We start from the raw sequence: 21352 nt of genomic DNA on the forward strand, positions 1-21352 counted from the left end.
CGAATAATTTGTGATTCGACTCGATTTCGAATATTTGGTTCGCTTAGACAGCCCTACGCGTGACTGGAAAGTAAATATCCAAAATGAGGAAAAGTAAATATCCAAAATAAGGTGGGCAAGATCATAACAATTCATGCAAATGAAATTGCATTGAAATCGAAATCTTGCACCTAGTATTGTGCCCCACACCGACTGCTCTGTGGCCCACTTGGGCCAGATTAGTAAGACTCTGGTCGTCCTTTATTTATCAGTGACTGTTTATGTGAAGCATTGTTCAGGGTATTTTTTCCTACCCGCTGCTCAATCATGGTTTTCACTGTCAACAAGGCACACTGTGAAGAGCTCCTCATAAATTGTTTGGCAATTATTACAAATTAATCAGAGCCAAGGACGTTAATAATAGTCTATTACGGAATTACTCAGACTCACTCCATCAGAAAACTGATTGGAATTAATGATATTTAGGTTAAATAATGTGACACTATCTATGTGTGTTAGGTACTCCCGAAGTATGTGAACCAAGATGGCGGACACCGGAACGTAGTTTGTGTACTGGGTTAGGGTTAGGCCATAATTTTATTCAAATTTTCCTTCTTTTAGTTCTGTTATGAGTTCAGAGACTAGCCAAGTGACTCCCGTAGTATTTGTACCTGAAATTATGGTCTAACCCTAACCTGGTACACATACTACGTTCCGGTGTCTGCCATTCTGGTTCACATACTTTGGGAGTACCGTGAACTTTATAGGGGTTCAAGACCACCACCCCACTCAGTCTGTGAAAAATTACGTCGGCAATATATCTATGTGTTCAGCAGTGTTCACTCTAAAAAAATCATGAGTGCATGGGTGCCTCGTCTCATTTTAGTGTACACTGGAACTCACTGTAAAAACATCATACCTGTGCCATATCTCCTCTGAAGGGTCTTCATTCGGTCCCCAATGTTCAACAATTCTTCGGCAGTAATAACATTTAACTTGATCGTCGGAACCAGTGTAAACAAAGCCAGCTTTCGCTAAAACATCAGGCAAAATGGGACAATCCGTTGGATAACTCGTAAATGTCTGTCTTCTATTGCTCTGGATGTTGTATGAACCTTTGATACAGTGATAAAGTAATGTGTATTTAAATTAAATTTATATGGGTAGAGAAGAATAAAATAGAATAAGAAAGAATAAAAAGAAGTATAATATTATTATTATGTTCCCAGGTTGCATTACTACTAAGAATTGATTTTTCCAAAATCATTCTACTGTAGTAGTTCCCTTGTTGGAATGAATTAAATCCGTATTTTTATCCATTTTTTTTTATCATTGAAACGTTTTTTTGCAAATTGAAAAATATGATAAACTCTCTGCAAGACTTGGACAGCACAATAATGTATATTCCAAAAAAATGAACTACCATAGTAGCTCCCTTATGTTAGAATAAATTAAATCAGGCCTCATATACAATTGTTTTATCATCGAAACGTTTTTGCAAATCCAAAATTATGATGAGTCAGCAGATTGCCATCCCTGACCTACACAATCAGTTCTTACCAGACAAGAAGCTGTCGTCGGTAAAAGAATCATTTATCCGAGTGATTCTGTTCCGGGTTGTTGTTTGATTTTCTGGTCTACACCCCCTGAAAGACAATTTTAAAATGCAGCAGTTTCACAAAATAATAAGTGCATTTAAATTCAATTATTAGAACATGCTCTATGTCGTGTATCCCATAGTTGGGACTCCTCTTGGATTGAACCCCTATTTTAAATACTCCAGTGCAAACGGTGCAGCTTTCCCATCATTAGTGCAACTTCAATTAATTTCTGGTGAAATACAAGTTGTGATAGGTGTAGAAATGATTGTTTGTTATTGGTAAAATATTTTTGCAAACATAAACATATTCAAAACACATAAAAATGCATTTGCCTGTTCACCAATATTACACATGCAAACATATGAAAACACTGCTATAAAAATTCATAATACCTTTGTCCTTCTTGCAGAAACGGCAGATTCCACTCGGTAGGTTGACCAATGCAATCTCTACTCCACCCTCCACACCCTCTTTTTGCCGTTTGTACATTTTCATTCCCACCTGTGAGAATAAGTAATATAAGTATGAGTAAAATGTTTATTTCGACTCCATAATCAGCATAACAATAAAATGATTGATATATTTTTAAGACGTTGCAAATTGGTAATAACCACCTCCTCTCATCTGATCATCAGATTTCATCCTTTTCCCTCCCCCAGCAAAACTCAATTTATTTTCTTCTTCAAAATCTCCATTTCCCATGAAGTTTGGTTCAGACTGGTTCATTTCACAGGCCTTTCCACGGTCAATAAGCGTACCTGTTAATAGGTTATTAGTTAGTTAGCAACAAAATGAACAGAAATTTGTACTTGAAGTCAAGATTCGAACTTGAGTCCGATAACCGCCATAATAAATATGCATTTTATACCAGTATAATTTGGGTACTCCTGTAGTATGTTTACTAGGTTAGGGTTAGGCCCTAATTTAATTCCTATTTTGCTTATCTTAGAAGCATTACGAATTCGGGGACTGTTTGTGTTAGCCAAGTGAAAATACCCCCTTGCTCTTATGTTCCAGTTCTATTACACAACTTTGAGTATGAGTGCTATGAGTATGAGGTATGAGTGCTAGAAATCTCCGGAAGGGGTCCATGAGACATGAAAGGTTGAGAATCACTGCCCTAAGGGATTAAAAAATAAGCAGCGTAATAAGGAGTGTGATTTCAAGGGTGTGCCATATACTTTGCATCAACAGGTGAGCGTTTACATAACAATTGAGCTTGAAGTCTCGTAAACAAATGAATCAATAATAACGGTTTGTTATTTAACGACATACTTGAAGAACTCATTGATTTGGGAACACATTGATTTGGGAAACTCGACGAAGAAATATCAGAAATCTGAAAAATAATATATTCAATCAGATTAATATTTTAATTATGAAATCAATTATGAATTAAAACAGTAGCTTCAACTGCAAAGCTTTATTATTCCAACTTTAGCTCTGGCTCCATAACCATAACGATTTTTTGGTATGACCACCACCACTATTAGCGCACTTTTTTGCGAAAATTGGGAAGCACTTTCGCAACTTTTTTTAGGGACTGCGAAATAGCACTTTTTTCCGATTTTGAAGAGAAATAGCACTTTTTTCCGATTTTGAATGGAATAAAAATTCAAAGTTGACTAATATTTTTGTATGAGTATTAAATTGCCAAATAAGTAACATACTAGTACTTTTGTAACTCAATTCTGCATATCATAACGATATTTACCGGAATTCTAACCTATGAGATGCAGACATAGGAGATAAAGCTTTTGCATTAACGGCAAAATTCTTGTTTATAATATGATTATTATACAAGCACACCGATTCCGCTTCTCCCGCAAAAACGCTCCCGGCGTCTTTGAAACCAAATGTTGGAATACGACGCAGTGGTCATGTGACTATCAATGATATCGATGAATTCAAAGTCACTATAAAATTGTTAGTAAAGTGTTATAGTCACTTTGGATGAATTGTGACCAATTGTGCACCATTTTCAAATCAGACGAAACTTTTAGCAGCATGTCACAGATTTGCAAAATCACCAAATTCACAAAATACCATTAAGTGCCATTTTATTGTAATCACAATGTTGAAAGCACGTGGCAGTTTCCGGAATTTTGCGATATTTACACAACTATTTCTCATTGATATGCGAGTACGGGTGGGCAAAATTCAATATTTTTTTAAATCGAATTTTTTTAACGAGTACCGAATAACAAATATTTTTGGAACGCCGGTGGAAACATCAAAAAATTGGAAACAAAGCCTTTTTACTGGTTAATTCCGTTGTAATCGCTAATTGTTCTTGCCACCGATCGTTATGGCGGCGATATCCAGGTTTTGGTAATCTATATTCCCGCCCTCTCTTTTTTACAAATATGAATTCTTGCGGGTCGGCGGACATCGAAGTTTTATATTTCGGGTTTACCCGTTCGTTCACATCGGCAACAGCTGTTGAGGACATTGAGGACCCAAATTAACATTCGCGTTGGCTTTAATACTACCTATCAAGATTTGTAAATTTACCGTCCCAATTTTATGCGAATGGTAATATTATTGTAGATACGGTGATGCAGATATTTATTAAGACGATAATTAACTTTCTCATGATTTTCTATGGTGATAAACTTCGCAATCCTGAATGTTGATTTAAAATAGTGATTGAATAATTCGGCAATAAAGGCATTTCTGCGTGGTCATAAGACGAGATGACATTAATGAACAGCACTTCTTTTATAGGAGGATATTTTACGTATGCGACTTAATGCTAAAAAGATTGGGCTCGAGTGCTTTTGTGCCTAATAGAGGTCAGGCGCTAATTATAACTACCGCAATTCCCTCAAGTTTCAACGTTTTTTCAACAAAACAATACCCCAGTGATAATTATAGCTAAAATGTTACCCAGCAATTCACAATTTTATTTATGGAATTTGCAAATTCACCAGTTTCTTGACGATTTTGATAATGTCGCGAAAATGTGTTTTGTTACATTTAAAATAAAACATTTTTGCGATTAATTTATTTCATATTTTACTTTTCACGACACCCGTTTCCGAAAATACAAGGTTATATCGCGAAAATGTGTTTTGTTACATTTAAAATAAAATATTTTTGCGATTAATTTAGATCATATTTTACTTTTCAGGACACCCGTTTTCGAAAATACAAGGTTATATCGCAAAAATGTGTTTTGTTACATTTAAAATAAAACATTTTTGCGATTAATTTAAATCATATTTTATTTTTATTAAGATTTCGCAATAGAAGTGAATTTGTCTCAAGATGGTATTTTACGATTCTTGCCCACAGAAAATAAACACGCTGACAGGCTTGGTTATAATTGATATTCGTTTAATTTATTTTACACTATTAATAAACGCGCCACACCAAGTACGGCCATATAAATTGCAGTTGCATCGGTATGGACTGTATGTTTTTGGCGCTCTCACATTAATAATAATTTTCAACAAAACAATACCACGACAGTTATTATAGCTGAATTCGTTACAGGGTAATTCACTATTTTATTTACGGAATTTGCAATTTCAAGATCTCACTTGACGATTTTGATGATGTCATGCTCTGATTATTACTGCTTAAATGCCTCAAAATACAACAAATGTAATCATTTTCGACGATAACGGGCGCAACAATTCGTAAACGAGCCGTTATAACGAAATTCGCGATTGATTTTACCTCTCTCTTGTTTACAATTTTAACATCCCGCCGGCCATGTATGGTCGAATAAAATGTTCACATATTCGAAACATGACTTGGCCAAGGATGGAAGGGATCACTAAAGAGCTAATAGAAAGTACATACGCAAGGGTATGATATTAATATCGAGAATATTGTGAGCATATCACAGGACGGAAATATTTTGCACCCGGCTGTTTGTTGGCAGAACAACGATACGCTGAAGTTAATTGATCGAATACAGAGAAGTATTTATTTATCATCTCACTTGCGAACATCGAGGTTTTGGCGGAATTGTACGATCATGTTGTCTTTCTTAAATAATAACTTTTTCAATAAATGTTCATTTTACTTTTGCGTCTTTATTATATGTCGGGTTTTCATTTATTTTAAATTCGAAATTGTCCGAAATACTCCAACAGGTGTATAGTACCTACCAAAGTACTTACCAGGGAAGTTTAATACACACGATGTGTTAAGGGTGTCGTAACTCCCGTTTTTTGATTTTAATATTTTACATTCTGCTTAAAAAGCAACGTCGTTTTGCAGTCATCTAATGTAATTCTCGTGACCAAATCTTTTTGTTCTGTATGGCATCGTCTTGGCGCAATTTATTGCCAACTGTATTTTAATTGTGTTTTAGGATAAGTTATTTTCTGTTTGTTGGTTTCTAAACTTTACAAACTTGGGTAGCAATTACTATTAATGTGAGATTAGTGCATATGAACGATTGAATATCGCGGATTTATTTTGCACAGGATTTGTACAAATGATCCACCCTGTAACTAATATGGTTTCCAGCCTGCATGTATCAATCGTTGTCTGTTAGATGGAAGGAGTAACACAAATGTGAAAGCCTTTGCTGTTCACGCGAGTAAGCAACTGACATGGTGATACATTGCATGAAAGTTTTGTCCGCGGCAGGTGTTAGCAGATGTCCTTTCGTTGCCGATGAATTCGCTTGTTTTAATTAAACATGAATTCGCTTAAAAGGAACTCAGTTAACGGAAAGGCTTCTCTTTAATTCATAATATTAACCGGAGGTGTGCTTTTTCGAGTATCTGTTAATGTGTTATCACTTATAAATAACTTTCCAGGGCCATACTTAATTGCACATCACTTTGCAAGTCCAAGCTTGTTTATAACATGTTAAAGAAATAAGTTCTCTCCTATTTAGTAAAAGGAGAGACACTAAGAAAAAGGTTGGCGCCTTGCTAATGATGATGCAATACCAGTCTTGCTCAATTTCTTTGTTTCTTAAAACGTTTTTCTTGCAATGCAGCACTGTATGGGAAAAGGTGTTTTTGGCGAGAGTGGGGAATATAGAATTTCTTGTTGCAACTCGAGGTTGTCAATTATTTGTGTGCCTTAGTTTAGGGCTATTTACATGGTAGCAGAGGATGGTTCCCTGCTTTTAATATTTTGCTGAAGAATATATATTATATAAGATGTCTACTGACAGTCCAAGTGGAAATCCTAGCTCAAGTGTGAGTGTACCTAGTTCAATTCAAAATGTGAGTACAAGACAAAATCCTCCAAAATTCCATGATGGAATATCTTATGCAAATTGGAAGAATAAACTTGAAATGTGGACTCTTGTAACCGGATATGCCAAAAAGGAGCAAGCTATAATTGTGCTTCTGACTGCATTTGAGGGCAATAATAGAGCTGAAAAAGCTGCTTCTGAGTTTAATGCTGATCAGCTACATACAGAAAATGGCATGAAGACTTTGCTTAATAAGTTGGATACGGTTTTTAAGAAAGACCAGGTTGATGATGCTTATGAAGCTTATGCAAGGTTTAACTGTTTTGAAAAATTGTGCGATGTGGGAATGAACGATTTCATTGTTGAATTTGAACATCGATACCACAAAATGAGTGAACATAAGATGGAACTCCCAGATTCAATTTTGGCTTTTAAACTTATCGATGCAGCAAAAATTCAATCTTCAGAAAGACAGCTTGCATTCACTCTTGCGAGCGATATGAAATACGATACAATGAAGTCAGCTCTAAAAAGGATTTTTCCAAGCAAACCTCTTGGAAATGAAAATGATGATGAAAATGCGAAGGCAATCAACATAAAGGCAGAGGCATATTATGCAAACAGAAAGTATTTCGGCCAAAGACAGTTTTTCAAACCTGACATGAAAAATAAACAGTACAATCCAAAGAATAAACTTGGAGAGATATCCAGATGCGCTGTGTGCGACTCAAAAATGCACTGGGCTGACAAATGTCCTCATAACCCCAGGCACAAAAGCGTACATGTAGCCGAAGGAATCGATGATCCTCGCCCTTCAAAATGTCAACCAGATAGTGATGAAGAAGTTGTTGAAAATCCGATGGAGTTTGTGAATGCTATTTTTCTTACCGAATGTCAAGACAATGAAATTTATGTTACAGAAACATCTGGTTGTGCTATTCTCGATACTGCATGCACAAAGACTGTCTGTGGTGAGAGCTGGTTCAGTGACTATGTTGACAAATTGGATGACAACTTCAAGAAGTCTGTCAAGATCCAGAAGGGTGGAACTGGTTTCAAGTTCGGAGATGGGAGAGAAGTAACTTCCACCAAGAGTGTTATGCTTCCAGCTATCATTTCAGGTGCGTTATGCTACATTAAGGCTGACATGGTGAAAGATAAATTGCCTCTGCTGTTAAGTAAGTCAACACTGAAAAAAGCAGGGACAACAATTAATCTTGAAAATGATGAAGCAATTATGCTGGGAAAGCCTGTTGAGCTCCAGTTTACCACAAATGGACATTATTGTATTGATATACATCCTTGTCAGGCTTCAAAGATTCAACAAAGAGACAGAAAAGATGTGTTCACTTCATCAATTTATACAAAGTCCGATAAAGAAATGAGAAAAGAAATTTTGAAATTACACAAACAATTCGGCCATGCTTCTGAAGATAATCTGATTCGACTAATTAAGACTGGAAACAAGAGCTTGAGTTCTGACATAACATCAATCATTCGAGAGGTGACAAATGAATGCGAAATTTGTTTGTTGCATAAAAGAGCACCTCCTAGACCAGTGGTCGGTTTGCCTCGATCTAATGAAGTAAACGAAACTGTGGCTCTTGATTTGCATCAGCTTGGACCAAGCCTTTTGTATTTACATGTCATTGATGAGTTTTCTAGATATAGTAACGCTGCATTGATTCACTCATAATCACCAAAAATAATCATTCAAAAGTTTTTGCAGTTCTGGGTGAGCATTTTTGGTGCACCACGCAGGGTAATTTCCGACAACGGTGGAGAATTTAATAATGAGGAATTTCGTGATATGTGCGAAAACTTCAACATCTCTGTAAAGACAACACCCGCCTATTCACCATGGTCAAATGGTGTGTGTGAGCGTCATAATCAAATACTCACAAATATTCTTATAAAGATCAAGAAAGATGTTCAATGCAACTGGGAGACAGCACTTGCTTGGTCAGTTTGTGCAAAGAATTCACTGGTTAACAACAGTGGATTCAGTCCAACCCAGATTATGTTTGGAAGAAATATAAACCTGCCATCTGTGATGAAAGATGATCTACCTGCCCTGGAAGGAAAAACAATCAGTGAAAAAGTTGGTGAACATATCAACACATTGCATGCCTCAAGAAAAGCATTCATCGAGGCAGAATCGTCACAAAGAATAAGAAGGGCATTGCGAAGCAACACACGACCATATAGTGGCAATTTTGAAATTGGGGAAGATGTCTACTATAAAAGGAATGACAGCAATGAATGGAAGGGACCAGGACGAGTTTTAGGAAAAGATGGTGTGTTGGTATTCTTGCGGCATGGTGGACAACTCATAAGGGCACATACAAGCAGAGTCCAGAAATTGAAGCAGAACAACAACTCGCTCAATCATGTCTCCCGTCAAATTGACGAACAACAGAGCGAGATTTCAAATGATACTGATTATGAAAAAACTGAAATTTCACAAGTTGAGGAAACAGCTTTGCCTGAAACAATGCAAGAAAGGCATCCGGATTCATCTGAAGAACAAGCTCATATTCCTTGCCAGAGTTGTAATGAAGAACCAAGCTATGATCAGGTCCACAACATGGTTCTCAAGAAGAATCAAATGGTTACATTTAAAAATGATGGAATTTTGTGTGAAGCAGAAATCTTAAACAGGGCAGGAAAGGCAACTGGCAAATATCGGAATTGTTTTAATGTTGAATATAAATCACCTTCACATCTTTCTGGTGTGAAGCACTGTGTTGATTTTGATCAGGTTCAAGAACTGCAAGTGATACCACCTCAACAAGAATCCATGGTTCTAAATAATGTCAGAAAAGAAAGTCATGTATTCGTCACGGAAGATATTGATTTTGATGAAGCTAAAGCAAAAGAACTGCAAAGCTGGCAAGAAAATGATGTGTTTGATGAGTGTGCAAATGAAGGCCAAAAATGCATATCTGTGAAGTGGGTGTGTTCCCTAAAGAATACAGACAAAGGAATATTACCAAAAGCAAGACTTGTAGCTCGTGGTTTTGAGGATCCCGACATTGATAATGTGGAGAAAGATTCACCCACTTGCAGCAAAGATGCTTTGCGTACTGTGATTGCCATCACAGCTCAAAAAGGTTGGAGATTGCAGAGCATAGATATAAAAACTGCCTTTCTGCAAGGAGAGAAACTGCAGCGGAATGTATACCTCATTCCTCCTAGAGAAGCTAAATGTATGCCAGGAAAAATTTGGAGACTCAAAAAGTGTGTCTACGGCCTTACAGATGCTTCCCTGCAGTGGTATGGTAGGGTAAAGCGTTTTATGTTGGAAAATAAAGGGAAAATGACAAAGAATGATCCTGCAGTGTTCTGCTGGCATGAAGCAAAATCATTGCAGGGAATAATTGCAGTTCATGTTGACGACTTTCTATGGGCCGGAACAGTAAAATTTCAACAGAGTGTGCTACCCAAGCTGCGCGAGACATTCAAAATTGGGAATGAAGAATCTAAAAGCTTCAAGTATATTGGAATTGAGATTGACCATGACAAAAATGAAGTTTTGCTCAATCAAACCGAATATATTTCAAATTTGACTCCGATAAAGATACATTCTGGGCGAAATAGTGATGATTCAGTTACAATCAAAGAGCGAGATGAATTGAGATCAAAAATTGGACAATTTTTATGGGTCAGTGGCCAAACAAGACCGGACATTGCATATGATGTATGTATTCTGGCAACCAATTTCAAAAATGCGACTGTGAGAGATTTGTTTCTTGCAAACAAAGTCTTGCGCAAATTGAAGTCAAACCCATTCAGCTTGAAATTTCAAAATCTAGGACCGAATGAAAATCTAAATCTTGTCTGTTACACTGATGCATCATTTGCAAGTCTGAATGATGGAGGCAGCCAATCTGGAAGTCTTGTATTTCTGGTAGGAGAAAGTGGATACTGCAATTTACTAAGCTGGGAATCAAAACGCATCCGTCGAGTTGTCAAGAGCTCTTTAGCAGCTGAAACTTTGGCATTATCAAATGGCATTGACACAGCAGCGTTTGTGGCTTCATTGTTTGCTGAAATTTGGAATGGTGACATCAATGATGAAAAGCTACCTATCGAATTGGTGATTGACAATCTTTCTTTATACGAGGCGATTAAATCAAATAAACAGGTTCAAGATAAGAGACTACGAGTGGATATTGCAATTGTGAAAGAAATGATCAAAAACAAGGAGGTTTCAAATGTTTACTGGGTTGAAGGAAAACTACAGCTGGCAGATACCCTAACAAAGAGTGGAGTATCATCATCAAAACTTGTGGACATTTTATGTAGTGGTCAATTTTAATTTAAAAAGAAAAACTGGGGAATATGTTAATGTGTTATCACTTATAAATAACTTTCCAGGGCCATACTTAATTGCACATCACTTTGCAAGTCCAAGCTTGTTTATAACATGTTAAAGAAATAAGTTCTCTCCTATTTAGTAAAAGGAGAGACACTAAGAAAAAGGTTGGCGCCTTGCCAATGATGATGCAATACCAGTCTTGCTCAATTTCTTTGTTTCTTTTATTCTCTTGAGTTAAAACGTTTTTCTTGCAATGCAGCACTGTATGGGAAAAGGTGTTTTTGGCGAGAGTGGGGAATATAGAATTTCTTGTTGCAACTCGAGGTTGTCAATTATTTGTGTGCCTTAGTTTAGGGCTATTTACAGTATCTATGCCGTTTTAAATGGGTTATATGAAAGTCTAGGGCACTTAACTTGTTAAAATTGGCAAAAGCACTTTCGCACTTTTTTTTTCGACTGCGAAGCACTTTCGCACTCATAATTCGCTTAGAGTTAACACTGACCACCACCATGAAACATCAGCCTGAACGCAGTTTCGCAATAATAGGTACTCTTGCAATATGCGAACCAAGATGACACAGGAAGGTAGTATGTGTACCAGGTTAGAGTTGGGCCATAATTTTATTCCAATTTTCCTTATTTTAGTTCTATTACGAGTTCGGGGACTAGCCAAGTGACTCCTGTAATATTTATACCTGAAATTATGGTCTAACCCTAACCTGATACACATACTCCTGATACACACACTTCTGGAGCGCCCCTAACATATTGTGAGATATCAGTGTGAACTTGTAAAATACCTTCTTCAGAGTGAAAGACATGAGTAAGCATTTTAAAAAAATAAATACACAGGAAAAAATAATAGATGGTCAAAAGACACTAAAATTTTTGGTAGCCATGCTCTATTTATTATTATTTATTATGGTAAGCTTGATTACAGCTTCAACAAAATGTCACAGCATCACGGCTCCAAGTTCCCCAGCCCTGGTTAATTCGACCATAACACCCTCAAAATGAGAACTTCGAAAAAATCTAGTACAGCTTACCATAAAATGTGATTGCAGACCAAGAGGACCCGAAAATGTAGGATATTGACATAAAATCTTCATAACAAACTTATGTCCTTTCTCTCTCAGCAAAAATTTGCAAGTGGGAAAATACTTTGCATGTTCAATCCACGGGTCATCACGAGAATTCCAATCCCGCAAGCCTCCTCCGCAACAGAAGCATTCAACATAGTCCTTCCCTCCTGTGTAAATAATTTAATAGAAATAGTAAAGATTTTCACACATACACAAATATTTACTCCTTGTACGAGGTTAAGGTTAGGCCATAATTTTATTCCAATTTTAGGTCTATTACGAGTTCGGAGACTAGCGAAGTGACTCCCATAGTATTTGCACCTGAAATTATGGCCTGACTCTAACCTGGTACACATACTACGTTCCGGTGTCCGCCATCTTGGTTCACACACTTTGGGAGTATCCTTAAGTCTGCCTGTGTTTTGTAGTCAAATGTCTGATGTGGTATTGAATTTTCTAAATCATTCCTGGCATAATGAATTTGCAATACTGAATACATAATTTATTTCAAATTCATCTGAGTATTTGACTTGTCTTAGATATTTTCAAGATAGAGATTTTAACCCTTTTTTTCCGCTGTATACAATCGACTTTATGTACCATTTTATAACAATTACCAGTTAACCAAACGTACAAGGAACACCCCCAATATCTCTTTAAAAAGCTTATTTTCGCGTCTTCCTACTAAAACGCGCCCAAATGACGTAGGCGAAACTGTTCGACCCTACGCGTGTAAAAGAGAGAAATTTCAAAAAATTTTGAGAGAACGTTTCACACTCTTATCGCTTCGATGAACACGTGTTACAAAGAAACGAAATTCCAAGCGCTCTTCTGAAAGAGGGTTACGTCACCTTTGCAGAAAAACCAGACTCAGCTTCGCAAGCGAAGCGAAACGCGAAATAATCAATGATATGTGAGAGCATGTCCACGATAGTTGTCTGGAATCTTTGTTTGTTTATTATGTGCGCGAAATTGTTTCCCGCTCGTTCAAATGACTTATTTTTGAAGTAATGACAAATACTTTCGTGTATCTCTAAGCTTTGAAATGCCTACACAAATAAAATTCACTTAGTAGTAAAATAAAAAATTTACAAAAAAACAAAATGTTGACAGATCAAGCACGGATCATAGTTGGATGCTCAAAATGATTTAGTTAGTGCGGAATACTTCACAAAACATGAACATAAACGTAAAATAGTCCGAAAATAACTATTATGACCAAGGATGGTAATACGAATATATAAGTTATACGGAACAAAAGAGTTAAAAAAGATTCACTATGTCTATTTTATACAAACAATACAACCTCCTCTTTTCCTGACTTCAGAATCCACCGGTCGATAAAAACCAGCTTGCGATAATCTTGACGGCGATGTATTGATAATCGCCCCTTCATAAGAACTTTTTCGAGACTGTAGGTCTGACATATCTGGACAAGCTTGTGATGTGTCAAAATGGCTGGCTGGAAATACTGCTTTCAACTGGAAAGGCATGTTCGTAATCTTTATACTGGCATGCACCAATTAATTGCCAGTTGATTAGTTAATTAAATGTCAAAAAATCTTAAAATGTCAGGCAATTGAAATATATAAACTTTCAAGTAAACACTAGTGCTCTCAGAAAACCTCTCAAAATATTTTTTTCAAGACAAAATGTCATTCTCAAATTTTTAGCTTTGATTGATAAACCGGCTTAAGATAATCCATAACTCAAGGAAGTTACCAGTTTACTTTGGTACAGTGATAACATATCCCAAGCCTCATACTTATGGCCGGAATGAAATTCCTTCCAATAAAGTGAGGAAGGATTGCTGGACTCCTCCACCATCCTCAAGTCCGTGCTTCTGAAAACAAATAACTAACTAATCCCATACCCGATATGGAATGGTAACCGGACAAGAGGCCATGGTTCGCCATATGGTTGAGCGGTCATATCAGCTTTCCTCTCCCTGGGATAAATGAGTAAATCCCATCCTATCCTAAATAGCTCATTGCATACCAATAGCTGCTTGTACAGGTTCTTGTTCTGAGCAAAAGGCGTGAAATAGGGAAAAACTTAATCACTCAGGCCCTGTTGTAAAATCAGTGACATGTAAATAAAATATAAAATCTTGAAATCCCAATAAAACCTAGATTCCTAGTTCAATAAAAAATTATAAATGACAGTGATACCTAAACATCCACAAAAAATACTTAGCCTACTATGCAAGTTATGAGCAACATAAAATAATAACTTACAGAAGAAAAAATATCCCAATCTTCATATACCCTTCTGTAAGAACATTTTTCAATGGAAAAAAAATAAATAATTCATAGATTAGTAATATGTATAACATGCACAGGGTGACCAAGAAAACAGGACACATAAATTTTTTAAATACTTTTACAAAAATGATTTTTTTTTTATAATAATTCAGGTTAGATTACGCATGAACTTCAAGTTTGTGTATAATGCCCATTCCCCACAGAAAGCAATAAATTCGGTATGGATTGACAAATCATATTTATTACATATTTTTTTTAAAAATAGCAATTTAACAGTCGAGTGATAGTCAATTTATGTTTGAGTAGCTGCTTGTACAGGGTGTGAAAATGCCTCCAAAATAAGTGTAACCACAAAGAGTAGAAAATTTCACTAATTTAATGATAGAATTTATTTTTGTTGTTTGAAGCTTGCCTTGTATGAAACAAGAACATGCTCATCATAAAAGGATGCAAAATCTGAAATCATACATAGCAATAAAGAGAACTGTTCTGAAGTAAATATGCTTACTAAAATATAGTTACCAGAAATTTATGTTTCTCTATCAATTGAACATGGCCCAAACACAGTTATGATAAACATATTAAAAAATAAAAACTTTTTATGTTTAATTGGATTCCTATACAGAGCCTTGTATAAGGTGTGAAAACGCCTAATAAGTGTCACAACGGGAAGTAAGCAATGTGTTTAGCGCAGGGAGATCAATATTAATGAAAGAGCCCAATAATGTATTGTAGTTTACTATACACCATCTGAAAAATTGAAACAAAATCCAAATGTTGATCCAATGCTCAAACCCAATTCATAAGCAAAACTGGAAAAATCTTATGTGACTGCTTGTACAGTTTATTGTACAGAATGAAAGTGTATGAATGCCACATGAAAAATGTCACCACCTGAAGTGGGAGAAGTGAAGTTTCAACAGTTTACTGATGAGATATATCATTTATCAATATCAGGGGTTCTCAACCTTTTTTCTGCCAAGTACCACCCGAGTCACGAAACAATCAATGCGAACCCCCGGTAATCAGACGCGGAACAAAGTTGTGATATATTGAATAACGATTTGTTGAAACAACAATTTATTGACCAGGTGTAACTAAATTAAATTTTCGTGTTGATATTATTGCCCTTGTCTTCCGCCTAATTCAGGGGTCTTCAACACGTGGCCCGCGGGCCGCAAGGGGGCCCGCAAAGCATTTTTGCGGCCCGTGTCGTAGTTGAAATTTTTCCAGAAAAAACTAAAATAGTATGATGTCAACTATGAGTTTTATTGTGTTATTTAACATCAAGAGTCTGGTACAACAAACTATTAAAAGTAAAACAAAAATTCCCCCCGTTATTCCACTTTACCACATTGATATTTTATGCTACAGTAATAATTAAATTGTAAATTCAATCATTTCATTTCGCATTTTCATTATGAAGATATAAACAAGTTTTGGTCAGATCATGGAAGTGTGCAGTTGGGAATCATTAGTTGATTATGAGTCATAATATGTGCAGTTAACGCAAAACTAGATTATTATAAACTTATGGATCATTACACAGGGGTAAATACCATGTTTATACTGAAACAATTCATCACGAAAAGGTATCGCAAATAATATTTTCACTGATGAAACAGAGAAATTTTTCTCAGACATTAACAAAACTTGTGAAGATTCGATGAAAGCAAGCTTTGCCATAAGAGAGATCGTCGCATTCTTTCGTTGAGGGAAGCTTTATTGAAGAGTGTATGTTGATGGCTTGTGAAATAATTTTTTAACAATGAGAGTTAACGAATCAGCCTTTCGCACACGACCAACGGACAAGAGTTTGTATGCTTTCTAAAGACCAGCAAACCAAAGCAAAATAAGGCCAAACATCGAGTCTCTCACTGCTACAAAACGCTGACAAATAACCAACACATGTAAACGAATATGTTTCATGTCTCGCTTGGTGTAAGATTCAAGGGTAATTTCAACAAATATATTCAGATTTACTTTAATTTTTTATAACAATTTTGTATATAATTTGTTAGTTTGCGGCACGCGTCGTCAATAAATTTCAAAAAGTGGCCCGCGACATATTTGAGTTGGAGACCCCTGGCCTAACTAATGAATTCTTAAAATCTCTCCAAAGTTTTAATAAGCATAATCACTTTCTCCAATGCTCGCAGCACTTTTGAGATTTCACAGTTTGCCTGCAGAGCCGTGAATTTTACATTGTTGCGTCACAATCACAAAACGCAACATCAGGGAAAACTACGTTTCAAATGGCATCTAGTTTCAATCAACACGCATTTTCCTCTGGTAGTAATAAAAGATATTAAAAAACAGCAACACACAAAAACTCGACTGCCGTCAAAGTACCCCTAGAAATAGCCCGAACCCCAGGTTGAGAACCCCTGTTCTATATCAACAAACAAAACAGATAATGGTTTGTAGTTAACTATACACTATCTAAAAATTGACTTGAAAATCACTAAATTGATCCTCCGGCCAAACAAATAAAATTTTAAAAATAATTCTTAAAGCAAAATGTTGGGAAAAACCTTACAAAATTATGCGTTCAAAATCTTTCTTTATTATCTCTTTTTCTGTTCTGCAAGGAAAGAGGTGTAAAAATTATACAAATAATAAAAAATAACTCTAAAATGAAATACTCAAAAATAGTACTTTTTTTGTATTTCTGTGGCTGCCTGTACAGATTATTATACGTAATGAAAGTATAAAATGGGTTTGTTGTTCAGATTTGAGTTTAAAAGTTAAGGTTAAGTTAATCTTATTTTGACCACAAGATTCCATATTCTGCCCTCAACATTCAAACAACATGAAATTCTAGATGAGACATAAACAGCGATGGGAAGACAGAGAAAAAATCAGTTCAGACAATTATGGTAATTGCAATGTTGCTGAAATACATATACATAATCTATTACTAGAAATGGTTTATAAATATATTGGGTACTCCCAAAGTATGTGAACCAAGATGGCAGACACCAGAACATAGTATGTGTACCAGGCTAACGTTAGGCCATAATTTTATTCCCATTCTCCTTATTTTTTCAACACAAAGTGTAACCACAAAGAGTAGAAAATTTCACTAATTTAATGATAGAATTTATTTTTGTTGTTTGAAGCTTGCCTTGTATGAAACAAGAACATGCTCATCATAAAAGGATGCAAAATCTGAAATCATACATAGCAATAAAGAGAACTGTTCTGAAGTAAATATGCTTACTAAAATATAGTTACCAGAAATTTATGTTTCTCTATCAATTGAACATGGCCCAAACACAGTTATGATAAACATATTAAAAAATAAAAACTTTTTATGTTTAATTGGATTCTTATACAGAGCCTTGTATAAGGTGTGAAAACGTCTAATAAGTGTCACAACGGTAAGTAAGCAATGTGTTTAGCGCAGGGAGATCAATATTAATGAAAGGGCCCAATAATGTATTGTAGTTTACTATACACCATCTGAAAAATTGACACAAAATCTATATGTTGATCCAATGCCCAAACCCAATTCATAAGCAAAACTGGAAAAATCTTATAACCTTGGGCTTTCAAGCTCTTCCCATTCTAGCTCTTCATGGAATCTGCAAGGATAAAATATGTAATAAGTTTTAAAATATTAAAAACATCTCAGCATGGAATACTAAAATATAATACTTTTTTTTGTTTCAGTGACTGCTTGTACAGTTTATTGTACAGAATGAAAGTGTATGGATGCCACATGAAAAATGTCACCACCTGAAGTGGGAAATTGAAGTTTCAACAGTTTACTGATGAGATATATCATTTATCAATATCAGGGGTTCTCAACCTTTTTTCTGCCAAGTACCACCCGAGTCACGAAACAATCAATGCGAACCCCCGGTAATCATACGCGGAACAAAGTTGTGATATATTGAATAACGATTTGTTGAAAAAACAATTTATTGACCAGGTGTAACTAAATTAAATTTTCGTGTTGATATTATTGCCCTTGTCTTCCGCCTAATTCAGGGGTCTTCAACACGTGGCCCGCGGGCCGCAAAGCATTTTTGCGGCCCGTGTCGTGGTTGAAATTTTTCCAGAAAAAACTAAAATAGTATGATGTCAACTATGAGTTTTATTGTGTTATTTAACATCAAGAGTCTGGTACAACAAACTATTAAAAGTAAAACAAAAATTCCCCCCGTTATTCCACTTTACCACATTGATATTTTATGCTACAGTAATAATTAAATTGTAAATTCAATCATTTCATTTCGCATTTTCATTATGAAGATATAAACAAGTTTTGGTCAGATCATGGAAGTGTGCAGTTGTGGATCATTAGTTGATTATGAATCATATGTGCAGTTAACGCAAAACTAGATTTTTATAAACTTATGGATCATTACACAGGGAAAAATACCATGTTTATACTGAAACAATTCGTCACGAAAAGGTATCGCAAATAATATTTTCACTGATGAAACAGAGAAATTTTTCTCAGACATAAACAAAACTTGTGAAGATTCGATGAAAGCAAGCTTTGCCATAAGAGAGATGATTGCGAAATCGTCGCGTCCTTTCGTTGAGGAAAGCTTTATTGAAGAGTGTATGATGAAGGCTTGTGAAATGATTTTTTAACAATGAGAGTTAACGAATCAGCCTTTCGCACACGACCAACGGACAAGAGTTTGTATGCTGTCTAAAGACCAGCAAACCAACGCAAAATAAGGCCAAACATCGAGTCTCTCACCTCTACAAAACGCTGCCAAATAACCAACACATGTAAACGAATATGTTTCATGTCTCGCTTGGTGTAAGATTCAAGGGTAATTTCAACAAATATATTCAGATTTACTTTGTTAATTTTTTATAACAATTTTGTATATAATTTGTTAGTTTGCGGCACGCGTCGTCAATAAATTTCAAAAAGTGGCCCGCGACATATTTGAGTTGGAGACCCCTGGCCTAACTAATGAATTCTTAAAATCTCTCCAAAGTTTTAATAAGCATAATCACTTTCTCCAATGCTCGCAGCACTTTTGAGATTTCACAGTTTGCCTGCAGAGCCGTGAATTTCACATTGTTGCGTCACAATCACAAAACGCAACATCAGGGAAAACTACGTTTCAATTGGCATCTAGTTTCAATCAACACGCATTTTCCTCTGGTAGTAATAAAAGATATTAAAAAACAGCAACACACAAAAACTCGACTGCCGTCCAAGTACCCCTAGAAATAACCCGAACCCCAGGTTGAGAACCCCTGTTCTATATTAACAAACAAAACAGATAATGGTTTGTAGTTAACTATACACCATCTAAAAATTGACTTGAAAATCACTAAGTTGATCCTCCGGCCAAACAAATTGAACTTTAAAAAAAATTCTTAAAGCAAAATGTTGGGAAAAACCTTACAACCTCATTTGTTCAAATTCCATTGTTAGCTCATCCATTGTTCTGCAAGGAAAAAGGTGTAAAAATTATTAAAATAATAAAAAATAACTCTAAAATGAAATACTCAAAAATAGTACTTTTTTTGTATTTCTGTGGCAGCCTATACAGATTATTGTACAGAATGAAAATATGAAATGGATTTATTGTTCAGATTTAAGTTTAGAAGTTAAGGTTAAGTTAATCCTATTTTGACCACAAGATTCCATATTCTGCCCTCAACATTCAAACAACATGAAATTCTAGATGAGACATAAACAGCGATGTGAAGACAGAGAAAAAATCAGTTCAGACAATTATGGTAATTGCAATGTTGCTGAAATACATATACATAATCTATTACTAGAAATGGTTTATAAATATATTGGGTACTCCCGAAGTATGTGAACCAAGATGGCAGACACCAGAACGTAGTATGTGTACCAGGCTAACGTTAGGCCATAATTTTATTCCCATTATCCTTATTTTAGTTCTATTACGAGTCTGGGGACTAGCCAAGTGACTCCCGTAGTATTTGTACCTTAAATTATGGCCTAACCTTGTACACATACTACGTTCCGGTGTCCGCCATCTTGGTTCACATACTTCGGGGAGTACCAAATATTGTAATAAGCAATAAAAGTCAATCTATACTTACGGATGGAATGCGATCACTGCATCAAAAGGTGTAATCTTCTGAAAATTATATTATTTCTACCTATATCTACTTTAAAAAGAATTTCATATGAGAATAGTTGTCATATTTATTCTAAGTAAAGGAGAAAATAAGAAGGGAAGGACATTGTTGTCATTTCACATCTTACGCCAGGGTCGCGAAAAAACTGATGTATATACAGTAGATCAAAGGTGGGTGGGGTTTTTGAAACTGTGGCCAAAAATTTTGCTCATTTTGACTGACGGGCCATGTGAGTGTGATGTAAAAGTTACATTTTATAAACAATATTTACAGTGTTACAAAGCAAAAGTGGAAAACAGTAAACTTCGTGCCAAAACTAAATTTAATCGCAATATCAACAAATTTCTTGATCTATTTCTGGCTAAAACATCAAAATTAGTTTTAGTTTAGTTGTGGCAATGAAGGGCGGGCCAGATTAAATTGCCCAATGGGTCGAATTAGGCCTGCGAGTTGTAGTTTACTCATGTCAGCGGTAGATACTACTAATACAAGCCTAATACAATTCAAAAATTCTGTCCCCTTTTAGATGATAGTGCGACCTTGATTCGAGCATAATTGCATGAAAATCTCATTTTGCAAAACTAGCAGAAGAATTGCCCTTGTCAGCTTGTAGAACTGTCAGTTCTGCAGTTTATCGTTTATTTGCTGTCACTAATAAAAAAAATATGTGTACTATACTGATCTACGCTGAAAACCTTACTTGAGGTTTTGTTTGCCCTCCCAGTCCCAGTCTGCCAGTTTTATCCATTTTTTATCAATTATTTTATCGTTTATTATGCTAATTATGGAGTCGAAATAAACTTGTACTTATGTGCTGTTCCCACTTCCCAGTTTATTGC

At 35.6% G+C, this 21352-nt stretch overlaps 1 protein-coding gene across 1 annotated transcript in view; it reads right to left on the reverse strand.

The window, feature by feature from the left end:
* The window catches only part of LOC120339547 (uncharacterized), a 35767-nt gene extending 15234 nt beyond the window's left edge, over nt 1–20533 (reverse strand). Inside the window, exons 1-12 of the mRNA XM_039407695.2 lie at nt 20475–20533; nt 19805–19843; nt 17963–18004; nt 16957–17001; nt 14391–14424; nt 13460–13634; nt 12118–12320; nt 2856–2919; nt 2195–2338; nt 1973–2081; nt 1540–1625; nt 899–1094 (exon numbers count right to left, since the gene is read on the reverse strand). Coding sequence (XP_039263629.2) covers nt 899–1094; nt 1540–1625; nt 1973–2081; nt 2195–2338; nt 2856–2919; nt 12118–12320; nt 13460–13634; nt 14391–14424; nt 16957–17001; nt 17963–18004; nt 19805–19839 — 1133 coding nt within the window. The 5' untranslated portion in view covers nt 19840–19843; nt 20475–20533. The remainder of the gene's footprint in view (nt 1–898; nt 1095–1539; nt 1626–1972; nt 2082–2194; nt 2339–2855; nt 2920–12117; nt 12321–13459; nt 13635–14390; nt 14425–16956; nt 17002–17962; nt 18005–19804; nt 19844–20474) is intronic.
* Between the last annotated feature and the right edge of the window lie 819 nt (nt 20534–21352).

The sequence above is a fragment of the Styela clava genome, chromosome 9, assembly GCF_964204865.1.
Source record: "Styela clava chromosome 9, kaStyClav1.hap1.2, whole genome shotgun sequence".
In the NCBI taxonomy this organism is placed as follows: domain Eukaryota; kingdom Metazoa; phylum Chordata; class Ascidiacea; order Stolidobranchia; family Styelidae; genus Styela; species Styela clava.